Here is a 12696-nt window from a genome sequence, read left to right as displayed (position 1 = left end):
TGTCGTCAGATTGCACATTTTATTTCTGACAGTGAAAGTTTTGTGAAAGTTCATATTATTTAAACTTAATGGAAAATTTAGATCAGTTAAAAAGTTAAACATGGCGACCTGTCTAAATGTCACTGTTGGACAGTTATAATAAACGAACAGTAAAACACAGGTTTCCTTTAATGTGTCCTCCTGTGAGGAAACATACATGTAGCAAAGCTGGTAAAATCGAGACCCTGTTAACCTAGCACCTACGCATTTCAAAAACACAAAAACAACTGTTACTAAAGACAGAGCTGTGCATATCAAACCATGTATCTTACATTATGATGCATATAAATCAGCAGGTACTCTAAAAAGACTGATGCTCAGCAGCATCTATAGCAGTATTTTCTTGTGGCCTGTACAGAAAAATCGATGAAGTTACTTACAGAACGAGGGGCGGCCATGGAGGGTATGCATTTAGGTGATGGATAATGACAACGAAAAATGTAAAGTGATAACACAGAACTATTCAACAGGTAAATGAAGAATTTTCATGTCTGTGAGTCTGCTACGGTCAGATTCATCATTAAACAGTGAGCGTGAGTAAGGACATCTGTATGCCGGCCATTTTTTGGGACTGCGTTGACTCATCGGCAGAGAATTCATATTACAACTCATCGACTAGCATGTGGCCCAGGTGGCACACTTCAAAGAAGTATCCACCTCTTAAGTCTGGCATCATTAGCCATTTCAGGTTCCAGACTATTCCTTGGTTTCCCAACTCAAATACTGAGACTTAAGAATGGCCCAAATTTGTTCATCTTCAATGAAATGTTTACTGTGGCTGCTCTAACAGAGGTTACAATAAAGTTTAACATCCATGAAAAAGAAGATTTACAAATAGAGCTGAACATGACAGGAAGTTAGCTCACTAGTCTCCGTCTAAAGATGATAAACCGTGTTCAGACTCTGTCACTTTGGACTTAAATGAAGACAGAAAACTAAACAGCAGCAATGTTTCAAGGTTTTTGGAAGTTGGCCTAGCTGGTGGCTACCTACAGAGCTACAGTTAGGATAATTATTAACACAGTAAAGGTAAAGGGGATGAACGACAACATTTTTCCCCTCGATAAATTCAATGTGAGCGTCCCCGATGGGCACAGACAAAGGAAACCTTATGGCAGGGAAAAGACGTGGAAAATGAAGAACACCTAATGCATCTGTAAGGTTAGTCATTAAACTGAAACACATGTTTAGTGCCAGTTTGTGCCAGTACAGCACTGACACAAGAGATTTTTCCTTGTTGGGTTGAGTACAAAGGGTAGTTATGTTTGCGGTTTGATGTGCATGTAAGTAAGCTGTTATAACTGTAAACTCCTTTGATGTGCTAAGTAAAAGAAAGACTACTGTACTGTATGTACTGATTACATCTTTAGACATCATCTGGTTACATTGCTCAATAAACTCAAATCCGTGATGCACCAGACTCAAACAAGCTCTCCTCCACACTGCTTTCATTCATAAAATGCTCAACAAACCCCCGACATCCTGGCTAACAGGTGGATTTTCCTGTTTCAGCTAAGCTAGCCAACAACGAAGACCCAGTGGGAGAGAGTAAAAGTGGACATCATATGCTTGGTTTTTTAAGAAAAAAAAACACTGTTGTAGTCAGAGGCAGTACAAAAGTGACCCCTTAGATTGCTGAGTTATCTACCATAGAGTAATGTAAGTAAGTCTATTAGCTGCAAACAACCACGTTCTGCACTGACACAAGATGGCACTAAACATGCTCTAAAAACTTAAAATACGTATTTCTTAAATCCAGCTTCACGTATAGCAGGGGTGTCCAACTCCAGTCCTCGAGAGCTGCTGTCCAGCGCAGCTGAATCAAATGGTTGGATTACCTCTTCAGCATGCATCAAGTTTGGCAAAGGCATGATAACAAGCCATTCATGTGATTCAGGTGTGTCGGAACAAGGATGTGTCAAAAAGCTGCAGGACAGCAGCTCTCGAGGACTGGAGTTGGACAACCCTAAAAGTTAATTTAGAGTAGAGTAGGGCTCTATGGTGTAAATTAGCCTTAATACATTTCATGTCCACTTTATTATGCTGGTTTGGAAGACACGAGGAAAATTCCTAATCCTAAGCTTCATGTACCCGTTGAAATCTTCTGCACAGAGTGACTCTTTTCTGAAGCGTTCCAATAATAAAACTTAAACACCTATTTCTTAATAATAATTGCTTTCTGGCAAGCTGTGAGAACATGGGCTATAGTAAAATTTTTAAATATGAGCATAAAAAGGTGCTGCACATGAATAGCACTAAAAAAAAAAAAAAAAAAAAAAAAAAAAAAAAAAAAACAACCCCACAGAAGCTCACAATGACTACGGGTTATTAGTGGCTTTTTTATATTAAATAAAACAAGATACAAAGTAACACAACACGTTAAAAAGGCAAGACCCTTGATGAACGTAGTAGGAGCTTGGACCTGGAAGCAGGGTTAATACGTCATCACTTAACAACCAGATAACGAAAGCACTGCTTCACCGTTAGCTCCTGTGTCCACAGTGGAGTCTATCTAGGCCTGCTCCTAACTTATCAATTAAAATTTGCATTGACATGGTTTTTTGTACTCTAACCAATAGACAAAGCATAAAATGGCAAGATTTACATTATTGCTTTACATAATTTATGGCTAAAGTTAGGTATAGAAATACTGTTACTGGGCTAAAGACTGAGACGTGATGAGATGAAGCAGAATGTACAATGGTAATAGGGATGGCAGCCAACATAGGTGGACTGATATGATTAGGACTATGATAGAGTTGAGTCTGCAGGTGGCGAAACCTGCAAGCTTTGTGACCCATTAACCAAATTCAATCGTCTGTAATGTGCTTTTACAATAAAACTTGACCAGCAGGTAAAGCAGGTACATTCTGAAAATGTAACCAACGAAAGTAACCAACACAAACACATCCTGTTTTAACAGAAAAGCATCCTGAGCTACAAAAATATCAGACTTTGTGTAAAGATTGCAAATTAAATTTGAAGTATCAGCATTAATCTCAGTTTTTAGATGTTTCGATGACACACTTGACAAAGAATCAACCAGGAACGGCCACAGACTGAGCCACCTGGGAGGTGGTGCAGGTAATAAAAATGATGTATGATTCTGCATCTCTACATTGTTTCAGCCTTCTATAAATGTATACATTTCTTTAAATTACAGCACAAAACATACAGACGACCCTACCACCCAGCAGATTATCCAGTGATGATCATCATCCAGGTAGTTTTCTTTCAAATAAGGTCAAAATTTAGTTTTACTAGGTCATTACTAAAAATATAATTAACCCTCTGACATGTAACTAATCATAGATCAGTGATGTGGGCGTAGAGCTCGACTCTGGAGGAAGAGAGTGAAGGATGTTGAACAATCCTGCACATCCATCCTGAACAGTCACATGCACTGTGACTTTGATCACAGAGACTGAAACCTGGATTTTTTCGCTTGCCAGTATCTTGTGTATCTATCACAGAACATTTCTTTTAATATGTAAATAAGAATATTTATATACAATGAACTTACAACAAAAAGAGAAAGAATTATCATTAGATCAAACGAGACTGTTGAATCATCCCATTTCCAAAGTAAAATCACTAGTTTTGTTAACTTCTACTCTTTGGTGTAATGCTATCTGTAAAGTCTAATTGTTGAATGTTGTCATTGTGCTTCTTAAATTTGTAAGGTCTGAGTTCAATCTATAGGATCAAGACATTCCTTTGTCTCTGACCACTGGCTGGAGAGGCTTTTATTGCAGATACATTCTATCTGAAAGATCTGTTTCTTGTGATGTTGCTTCCTGCTTTTATGATCCTTTTGGTGAGCAGGAAGTCATGCATACATAGAGACACAACTTCTCACACACTCACTCAAACACACACACACACACACACTCTCACATGCATACAGATGTTTACACATACACACACATAGTGCCTTGTCTTAGAACCATTTTGGGGGGGTTATGGTGGGCGTTGCTTTGCTGTGATGTGTATTGTGTGAACTGTCTTCCCAATAAAAGGCAGCAAGCGGAGGCCGTCGCCGGGGTCATTTTGTGGTAGGATTCAGAGAATATTCAGGAATTAGAAAAAAAGCATCAAATCCTTATTGAACAAAATACGCAAAACAAAACTAGAATTAAATGAGATAATTGATAAAATAAAAATAAAAAAACAGAATTCTTAGTACGTAGCTTACAAAGTTACAAACATGGTAATAAATCCGGTCAATTTCTAGCACACCAGCCAAAAATAAATAAAGAAAAAACAACTATATGTGCTGTTCAAGATTCATCTGGGAACACAGTATATGACCCGAAACAAATAAACAACATTTTCAGGAATTTCTATAAAACGTTGTATTCACCACAAATAATGTGGAACATAAAATCAGCCTTTATGTGGATGATGTGTTACTTTTTCTCCAAAACTCACAAACCAATATCTCTGGGGTGATTGAATTGATAAACTCTTTTGCAAGAATATCAGATTACTCAATTAACTGGTCAAAATCTACAGTCCTCCCGATTAATTGCTCCCTCCATAATTCTTCTTCAACACTACCACAATCGGGAAATATAAAATATTTAGGTATTAATGTTTCTCCCAAGCTTGCAGATCTAACTAAATTAAACCATATCCCACTTTTAAAGAAGGTAGAAGGCGATCTGGCTAGATGGAAATGTCTACCCATATCACTCATGGGAAGGGTTGCCGCTATAAAAATGATGGTCTTACCAAAAATAAATTATTTATTCTCAATGATTCTCACTTCGGGGGTGGGGTGCCCTCAGCCTCTCGGCCTGGAGCTCGGTCACTCTGGCACAGTTGGTTGCAGGCGGAGCTCACGGGCACGTCACTGCAACCCCCCCCTGGCTTTGGCTCCGCGGCTGCTGACTGACTCCTCATCTGGGGCTTTCCTCAGGTCTTTCTGGGATAGTGGCGCGGCTGCCCCTCTGTTGGTCTTCCTTGGCCTCTTGTGTTATGGATGTCTGGAGTTTTGCTCACAGGCTGTACACACGGGTGCTCACAAACACAAACTACACCCTTTTTGGCTCCTACCTCAAAGCACACTGTGCGCTGTCGATCTTACGTGCTGCACAGTAATGTTTAATATTTAGTATTTACTGTTATATTCACATATATCATCCTGATGTTGTTTATTATGTTGCTCTTTTTTTTTCTTCTGCTTGTTTTCTCTTTTTTCTTTCTCAACAGGTGATCCAGGTGATTGATAGATGGATTTTTTGTCCGCTTATTTTGTTGTTTTTTGCCCTTTATCCCCGTCCCTCTTCCCCGCTGTTTTTCTTTCCCTCTTTCTTTTCCCCAGTCAAATCTGTCCCGTATTTAGCAAGTGAAAATAAAATAAACAATTTAAAAAAAAGGTGAATCAAATAGACCATTACGGCAAGGCTGGGACGGTCCATTTGGTAAAGTAAATCCGTTGGGCATCTTTCTTCACCTTTAGACGAAGAAAGAATTCTGATGGCAAAAGAGCCAAACGGGACGGGCAAAAAAAAAAAAAAAAAAAAAAAGGATTCAGAGTACTTTCTGAGACACCGGCTGGGGCCTCCCTTGCTAGCAAGTAAAAGATGTTCGTCTTGTTTTTGTCGTTAACGAGAATAAGTCTCTAAACTAGTGGGGCTTGTGGAAACACAGACCCAACACTATCTGTGACTTTCTCAAGTCTGAAGCCATGCGTTGTGTTTTTTTTTTTTATTAAGATTCAGAGGAGCTCACTTCCACAGTCTGGGACCTGTGACTGGTGTGTTTTTGCTGCCTAAGAGGCACAAAAACAACCAAACAGACGTTTGACAGCAAGTCTCATGGATTCATTCACTGTGACTTTCTTCTGTTCTGATGCTGCACGTGGGTAAAAATTCCACAAACAGGGGTGGACACACACACACACACACACACACACTCTAGGCAGTGGAGAGACTGCCTTTAGTGCAACACATCCCTTTCTTCACACTGCATAGTTGTTGTTTCTTCCTATGAGGCAGGGTCAGTATTGCTCCTCAAAGCTTGTTTTTTGTAGTATTGCTCTTATTATATTGAATTCTAATCATGTTAACATGATTTTTCTTTTGGAAATACAGGAGGGATAACACATGTTTAATTGTTTCTTTGTTTTTACTTTTGTAATCCTCTGTGTAATTTGTAAAGTGTGTCTGCTAATCTGAGTGGAGGCTTGCTGCATATTCTTGTTTTACAGGAAAGGGAAAAGTTTAAATGTTGCATTCTTTTTCCAGCATCTAACAGAGTAAAAAGCTTTTAAGCACACACAAAGTAAAATATACAGCTCAGTGTCACAGCCACCAGGTGGTGCTAAAGATTTACTGCTGTGAATATCTGCAGGAGGTGCCGGGACACATGCAACAGATGGGCAGCTGAGGAGGAGGAGGCTGGATGAATGCGAGGGAGGATGGGGGTCACAGTGAAATCATAGAGACTGATTCTATGGCTGTTAAATCTCTGCTGCTGAAGGGAGGAGGACCTGTCGCATGGGTGTTTTAATTACACACAATTTAACCGATAAAAATCATTCGTTATATTGGGTAAAATTAATCAGCTGTCTTCATCATGTTTACTATTTAGTTTGTCTCCTTGGCTACAAGAAAAGACACAACATTAACATCTAAAACAGAGAACTTTGGGGATTTGATGCCTCAGAAGGGATGAGGCCTCAATATAATCTTGCTGACAGCACTGCACAGTAGTTTATTACTCATCAAATCAGATTTAAAAACAAAAAACAACTCATCTTCAGGTAAATTGAAAGAAATGGTGACTGATGAAGCAGAATCTGTATTTATCCTGTGTTATTTCATCAGCTACACCCTGGGCCCTGCAGTGAAAGTTAGGACAGAGTTAATGACAGTCACAGAGGGCAGATACAACATGATGTGAAAGCTCTACAACTCTTCGACACGGCAGACAGCTTGTGCTAAAAATAACATAAAATAAAAGGTTTGCATACACAGGGGGCCACACATGTACACCAGAACACGGCACCCTGGTACAAAGGAGAAGAGCTCATCGAAAGTGTTGTGAACAACCACCGAGTTGCTTTGATGGCAGTACGAACATCATGGCACACAAACAGAACCAGATTTTGCACTGTATGCCTCATAGAGACTGGAAACGAACGCAGACTGGTCCCAGACCACTGCAGAAACAGGAACAGCTTTAATTTAACACATGGATTCATTTGAGTTTTCTTCTTTTCTCAGTTATTGATTTGATATTTCCTTAGTGGGCCTAATAGACTGTATATAAAAGATGGACGACTACCCATCGTTTTTGAACCTTTTTTTTTTTTTTTTGATGATGGATGTCACAATATTTGCTGAGTATGAAGTATGAGCTGATGGTAGAAAGCTTGGTTAGCAAGCTGCTATGAATGCAATGCACAGAAACACATGTGCTATCTGCTAGTTAGTAATAGATGTATAAATGACTATAATTTCACTCACCAAAAACAAAGCACAGAGCTTGTACAGTCTGCAACTCACAGCAGCACATACCAGTTGTCACATAATTTCAATAAAGGCAGACAGCCATCAATTAAGCAGCCATGACAATAGGATATATTTAGGGCTGGATCATGTGACCCTGAGTCCTCCCTTAGTTATGCTGTCATAGGCATAGGCTGCTGGGGGATCCCCATGATGCACTGGGTGTTTCTTCAATGCATCATGGGACTTGTGTTAATAGACCTCTCTGCACTGAATCATACCTGTTATTAAGCTCTGTCTCTCTTCCACAGCATGTCTCTATCCTGTCTTCCTTCTCTTGCCCCAACCAATCACAGCAGATTGCCCCGCCCCTCCCTAAGCCTGGTTCTGCCGGAGGTTTCTTCCTGTTAAAAGAGAGTTTTTCCTTCCCACTGTCGCCAAAGTGCTGCTCATAGGGGGTCATTTGATTGTTCGTTTTTTTCTCTGTATCTATTATTGTAGGGTCTACTGTACAATATAAAGCACCTTGAAGCGACTTCTTTGGCGCTGTATAAATAAAATTGAATTGAATGACTTTAAGCTAAATGGATGAGTTAAAAAACTACAGATTCCAAAATAAATGTTTGTATTGTTTTGTAAGTTTGGCATTCCAACATAGGAGTCTCTATGCACCGACTCACTTTCAGAGCTAGCATCAAGTGGTGATTAAAGGAAATGCAGTTTTTGTCACTTTGGAACTGGAGATCACGGCTGTGGTGTTGTGCTATGTATCTGAGCAATGACTCATACAGTATTTTCAGTAAATAGCACTGAAAATGTTGCAACTGATGTCACTGGATAGAAGTCAAGAGGACGTTGGGATTATTTGATCATTTTGCTAATATCAGCTGAGACTATGATCAATGTAACATAACATTTCCACAAAGTATCCAAAGTTGTAGAAGCAGCTGTGTGAATGTGGTGCTTTTCATATGCACTCACTCTCACAAAGGATAAGAACAATTTTACTTTGCAAATTAAAATTAGGAAATTATTTTTGCTACCTTTTAATCTTTTGATCATAAAGTAAAACTGTCTGTGGACAAGTCAATGGATCCAACATCATTCTCTCCAACAAACGCAGGAAACTCAAAGCTTTAACAATCAGGTAAACGAAACAAAAAACAAGTATCAGTGCGAGTACTGTTAGAGGTGAGTCTGATCCAGGTTCAGAAGCCTGGATACATGACGTGGGCTAATGAGACCACCTGACTCCTCAGAGCAAACTCACAGACACGAGAGGAGGACGAGGAGGAGGAAAAACAAACTGAGGAGAAGATGAACTCGGGTTTCTTTGTGTCTGTGTCAGGTGTCCAGGAGATGAAGTACAGCAGCTGCACAGTCGCCATCTTCGGCTGTGTAGGACGCCGCCCCGTCCGCAGTGTCTATGGAAACTGGGCGCAATCTGTCTGGATACACCGGCTTTGGTGCCAGTGACAGTTCAGTCGCTGTTCTGCAGGGTCAGTTCGAGGTCAGCACCGAACAGCTCCTTATAAAGAGGAGGGAAGTGCGATCGAACGATGTCCGGGTAAACGGCTCTGAACGTGCACAGCTTCTCAGTGTGTCGACTGCACAGCGAACGCAACGCTGACGCCTCACATCTGAGCTGATGGGAGAAATGAGAAGAAAGAGGCAAGGAAAGGGAGGAGACAAGGAAACAAGAATAGAAAAGAGGAGACAATAAAGAGAAATTAGGATAGAAGCGGAGAAGTGAAAAAAAGAAGAAGAAGAAGAAAAAGACGAAGAAAGGAAGTGGGAATAAATTAATGTTTAGCTCTTTAGAATAATGTGTAATGTGATCACAAAGAGTCTACCATACACAGTCTCATGAGTATTCTTACACCCTTAACTTCACTGGTGCTCAGTGGAGAAATATGAGTTATACAGTTGTACTTCCACACTTGTCCACAACAGGGCAGCAAAGAGCTATTTCTCCATTAGGCATGCCCTGCTGGATTATATTTACCATGTTTTTGGTTAGTTTTCTCTGCCAGCACATTATTATGATTTTTTGCATCTACAACCAACTCATTGGTGCAACAAAAGAATACTGATAACCACAACAACTTTCAGTTGTGCGTCAAACTGTTTCTGAGTTGACAAGTACATCGACAAGCACAATACAGTGCGTTCATTGCAGACATCACTGTGTATGTTTCTGTAATTATGAATCTAACAGTCTGCTCAAAGACTTTAATCAAAATCATATTTAAATGTTTAGTTATCATTGTTATCTATTCATTTTCAAATGAACTGTTTTACTAAAATGCTGAAAAAAATAGTTAAGCACTTTTTCGGATGTTAAGCTCGAACTTTTCAGAAAAGTCTGTGTGGCTCAAATTTGAGTATAATTTTTAGTTTAGTTCCCGTCTGCATGTTTACGCTCCATTCATGTACTCTGTGTGTGTGTGTGTCACACACACACACACACACACAGAGGTTTGCATGCACCACGGGTACCTTGTTCAGGACTTCGTCCTCTCTCTGGTTCTTCTGCAGCACATGTTGCAGAGCAAGCTGAGTCTTCTGCTGCAGCTTCTCCACCTGCAGCTTCTCCTGCAGCCACGACCGATCTAAACAAACACACACACACACACACATACACACACACACACACACACACACACACACACACACACACACACAGTTATTTAACTCAACAAGTCAGTGTAGAACATCTGATCAGATGGTGAAGGAAGGACGTACCTGCAGAAAGCAGAATGAACGCTGAGAAGAGAGCAAGCTCGTCCTCTGATAGGTGCAGCGAGCACATGCTCTTAGCAAAGTCGAACACCGCCGTGATGAAATCATCACAGCCTGGGAGAACACGGAAAACACCGGAAACATGCTCAGTGACTTACAGAGGCCAACAGAAACGTCAGATTGCATCAGTAGCGTTGTAGAAAACGTAATTATCACATCAACACATATTTTATTATTTAAGACAATCCAACAGACAAGAACTGCGACATCATTCCTGTGCTTTTGTGATCGATGATCCAAAGAAGCAGCCAAACGTTCCCTGTTACTTTTTTTGGGGTGGCTTCTTTTCTGATGCATCTTGAGATGTTTGGAGTAGTTAAAAAATGTTAAAAAGACGCATCTTCAGTCAAAGAGAAGCACTAAAGAGAAGGAGGACATGTGATTTGGAGGCACGGTCTTCCTCTGTGGCAGGCTGCAAGTCAAAGCAGCTGCACGAGTGTTCAAACTTTAGTCTGAGAAAGAAAGAAAAGCAGGCATCTGATTCCACTCTGTCCAGAGGGCACACAGGAAAGGATGAAAAATCAGGAAGAAAACCTGATGGAAATGTGACATTACTTCCTGTATTACTCTGAGCAGTAACCCTGCTCAGAGTAATACAGGAAGTAATGTCACATTTCCATTGCTCAGGTCCCATGCTACACCAACTTTTCCACACATGAAAACCAGGAACCTGAACCAAACAAGCCACCTGGTCCACATGTGTCCAACCTTACAAACCCCTTTCATCAGTGAAAAACAAGGAAAGCACCAGCTTTTGCACACCTGAGGCTTTTTTCCAACTCTGTTTCTGCGTTACACGACCCCACCCGACTCTCAGGAATCAATACAGGAACAGATAAAGCTTCCAAGTACTAAGAGAAGCCTGTAGTGATGAAATTCCAAGAAAATATTTCCCCTGAAAGTTAGCACTGAATCTTGGTAGAGATAAAAGTTATTCACAAAGCGTCTGAGCCCTTAAGAGAGTTCCTGAAGTGAAAAACCGTTAGGAGGGGCTAGGGAGACTTTTAGGAGGCTTAAGAGTTTCTTTAGGAGAGGAAAAAATGGCAGAAGAACCAAGTGTAACAGTACTGGAGGAAGAAGAATATCTGTAGTGTTTAAACCTCAGAGGATGTTCCTTCTCCACCTGCAGACAGTTAGAGATGGAGGGGAGGTTGGAGAGACGGCTGACTTTTTGAACTATTCACTTGGTCTTGCTGTGAGGTGGCAGTGCTAACCACTGCACCTCCGTGCCCCACATTAGAAACTCTCTGAAAGGATTCTCAGAATGTGTGTGGATACCAGCCCAGACCTGTGAGCTGCACTGGCACTTATAAAATCCTCATATTTAGAAATAGAAGTAGTTTGAGTGACTGTGTCCAGTCAGCTGACTGTGCTATAGGTGCACACCTGTAGAGTTTTGACACATCTCAGTTATAAGTAGATCCGACCAGACTTTCTACATTAGCAGATTATTATCAGCTGTTAGAAAGTAGCACTGCCCACACAAATATCTATACTTTTAATTCATACTTTTAATTTATTTTAACCCTAAATTTATAAATTTGGGGTTTTAATTTATAATTGGAGCTTATGTAGGGGTTTTATCGATGATAAAAACCCTATGATACCTCAGTAGAAAATGAACTCTGCTCACCTAAAGCTTTGAAGACTTCAGGACCTGCAAACTTCCCATCGAAGAAGACAGTGTTGTTCTGCGAGTCAAACACTCGGCACATTCGTAGAAAGACGACCTCCAGAGAGCCTGGCAGAGAAAACGAGGAGATGCTGAGGACACACAAACTGAGAGGAAAGGCTCCTCCAGCTGAAAACACCCGGGGCATTAAATCTACTTGCTGGGATTTCCTTATCTGGATTATTGCGACGTCGTTGTTGTGCTTTTCACAAGTTTAAAAAAAGCGAAATGAAAATGAATCCAATCTGTGCTCTCACCAGCTTTCAGCAGTACGATCTGGTCATTCTGGCACAAATCCATGAAGCCGTCGATGCGTTTAGCAAACTCCACCACATACTGAATGGCCTCTGTGATCTTCACAGCACAGAGCTGCCACATCACCTCCTGAGGCTGCGCACACCAGAGCAGCAAGAGTTTAACAAGCTCAACAAAAGAGAATTAAGAATTTGTCAAAGTAGAACATCTAACCGTCTCTAGAAAATATAAATGGGCTTAAAATAAAAAAAATATTACTGGAGCAAAGTATTACTGCTTCCCCTAGATGTAGGTCAAAGAATCCAGTTCAGATGTGTTTTGGATGTTTTCTGCGTGGAGTTAAGAACATGCTAAATTATTTTATATCTAAAGGGACCGCAGCAGGATTCTCCAGGGGGACCTAAATAAAGGTACTGAGGAGACAAATGGATAAACTACCCCGCTTATCCTGCTGCCACCATCACCTGACGC

At 40.5% G+C, this 12696-nt stretch overlaps 1 protein-coding gene across 2 annotated transcripts in view; it reads right to left on the bottom strand.

The window, feature by feature from the left end:
* Window positions 1-7331: 7331 nt before the first annotated feature.
* The window catches only part of LOC146719220 (nuclear receptor ROR-alpha A-like), a 171517-nt gene continuing 166152 nt past the window's right edge, over window positions 7332-12696 (bottom strand). For both annotated transcript variants that reach the window (XM_085461793.1, XM_085461802.1), the window contains 5 exons: window positions 12228-12360; window positions 11932-12039; window positions 10242-10352; window positions 9996-10108; window positions 7332-9141 (listed from right to left, as the gene is read on the bottom strand). In XM_085461793.1, coding sequence (XP_085317919.1) covers window positions 8977-9141; window positions 9996-10108; window positions 10242-10352; window positions 11932-12039; window positions 12228-12360 — 630 coding nt within the window. In that variant the 3' untranslated portion in view covers window positions 7332-8976. The remainder of the gene's footprint in view (window positions 9142-9995; window positions 10109-10241; window positions 10353-11931; window positions 12040-12227; window positions 12361-12696) is intronic.

Source organism: Copadichromis virginalis, linkage group LG1 (assembly GCF_057382275.1).
Source record: "Copadichromis virginalis isolate Kocher_CV1m ecotype Utaka linkage group LG1, C_Virginalis_male_GT1.1, whole genome shotgun sequence".
Taxonomy (NCBI): domain Eukaryota; kingdom Metazoa; phylum Chordata; class Actinopteri; order Cichliformes; family Cichlidae; genus Copadichromis; species Copadichromis virginalis.
The sequence above is the reverse complement of the archived record's forward strand: the minus strand, read 5'-3'. Positions and strand labels throughout refer to the sequence as shown.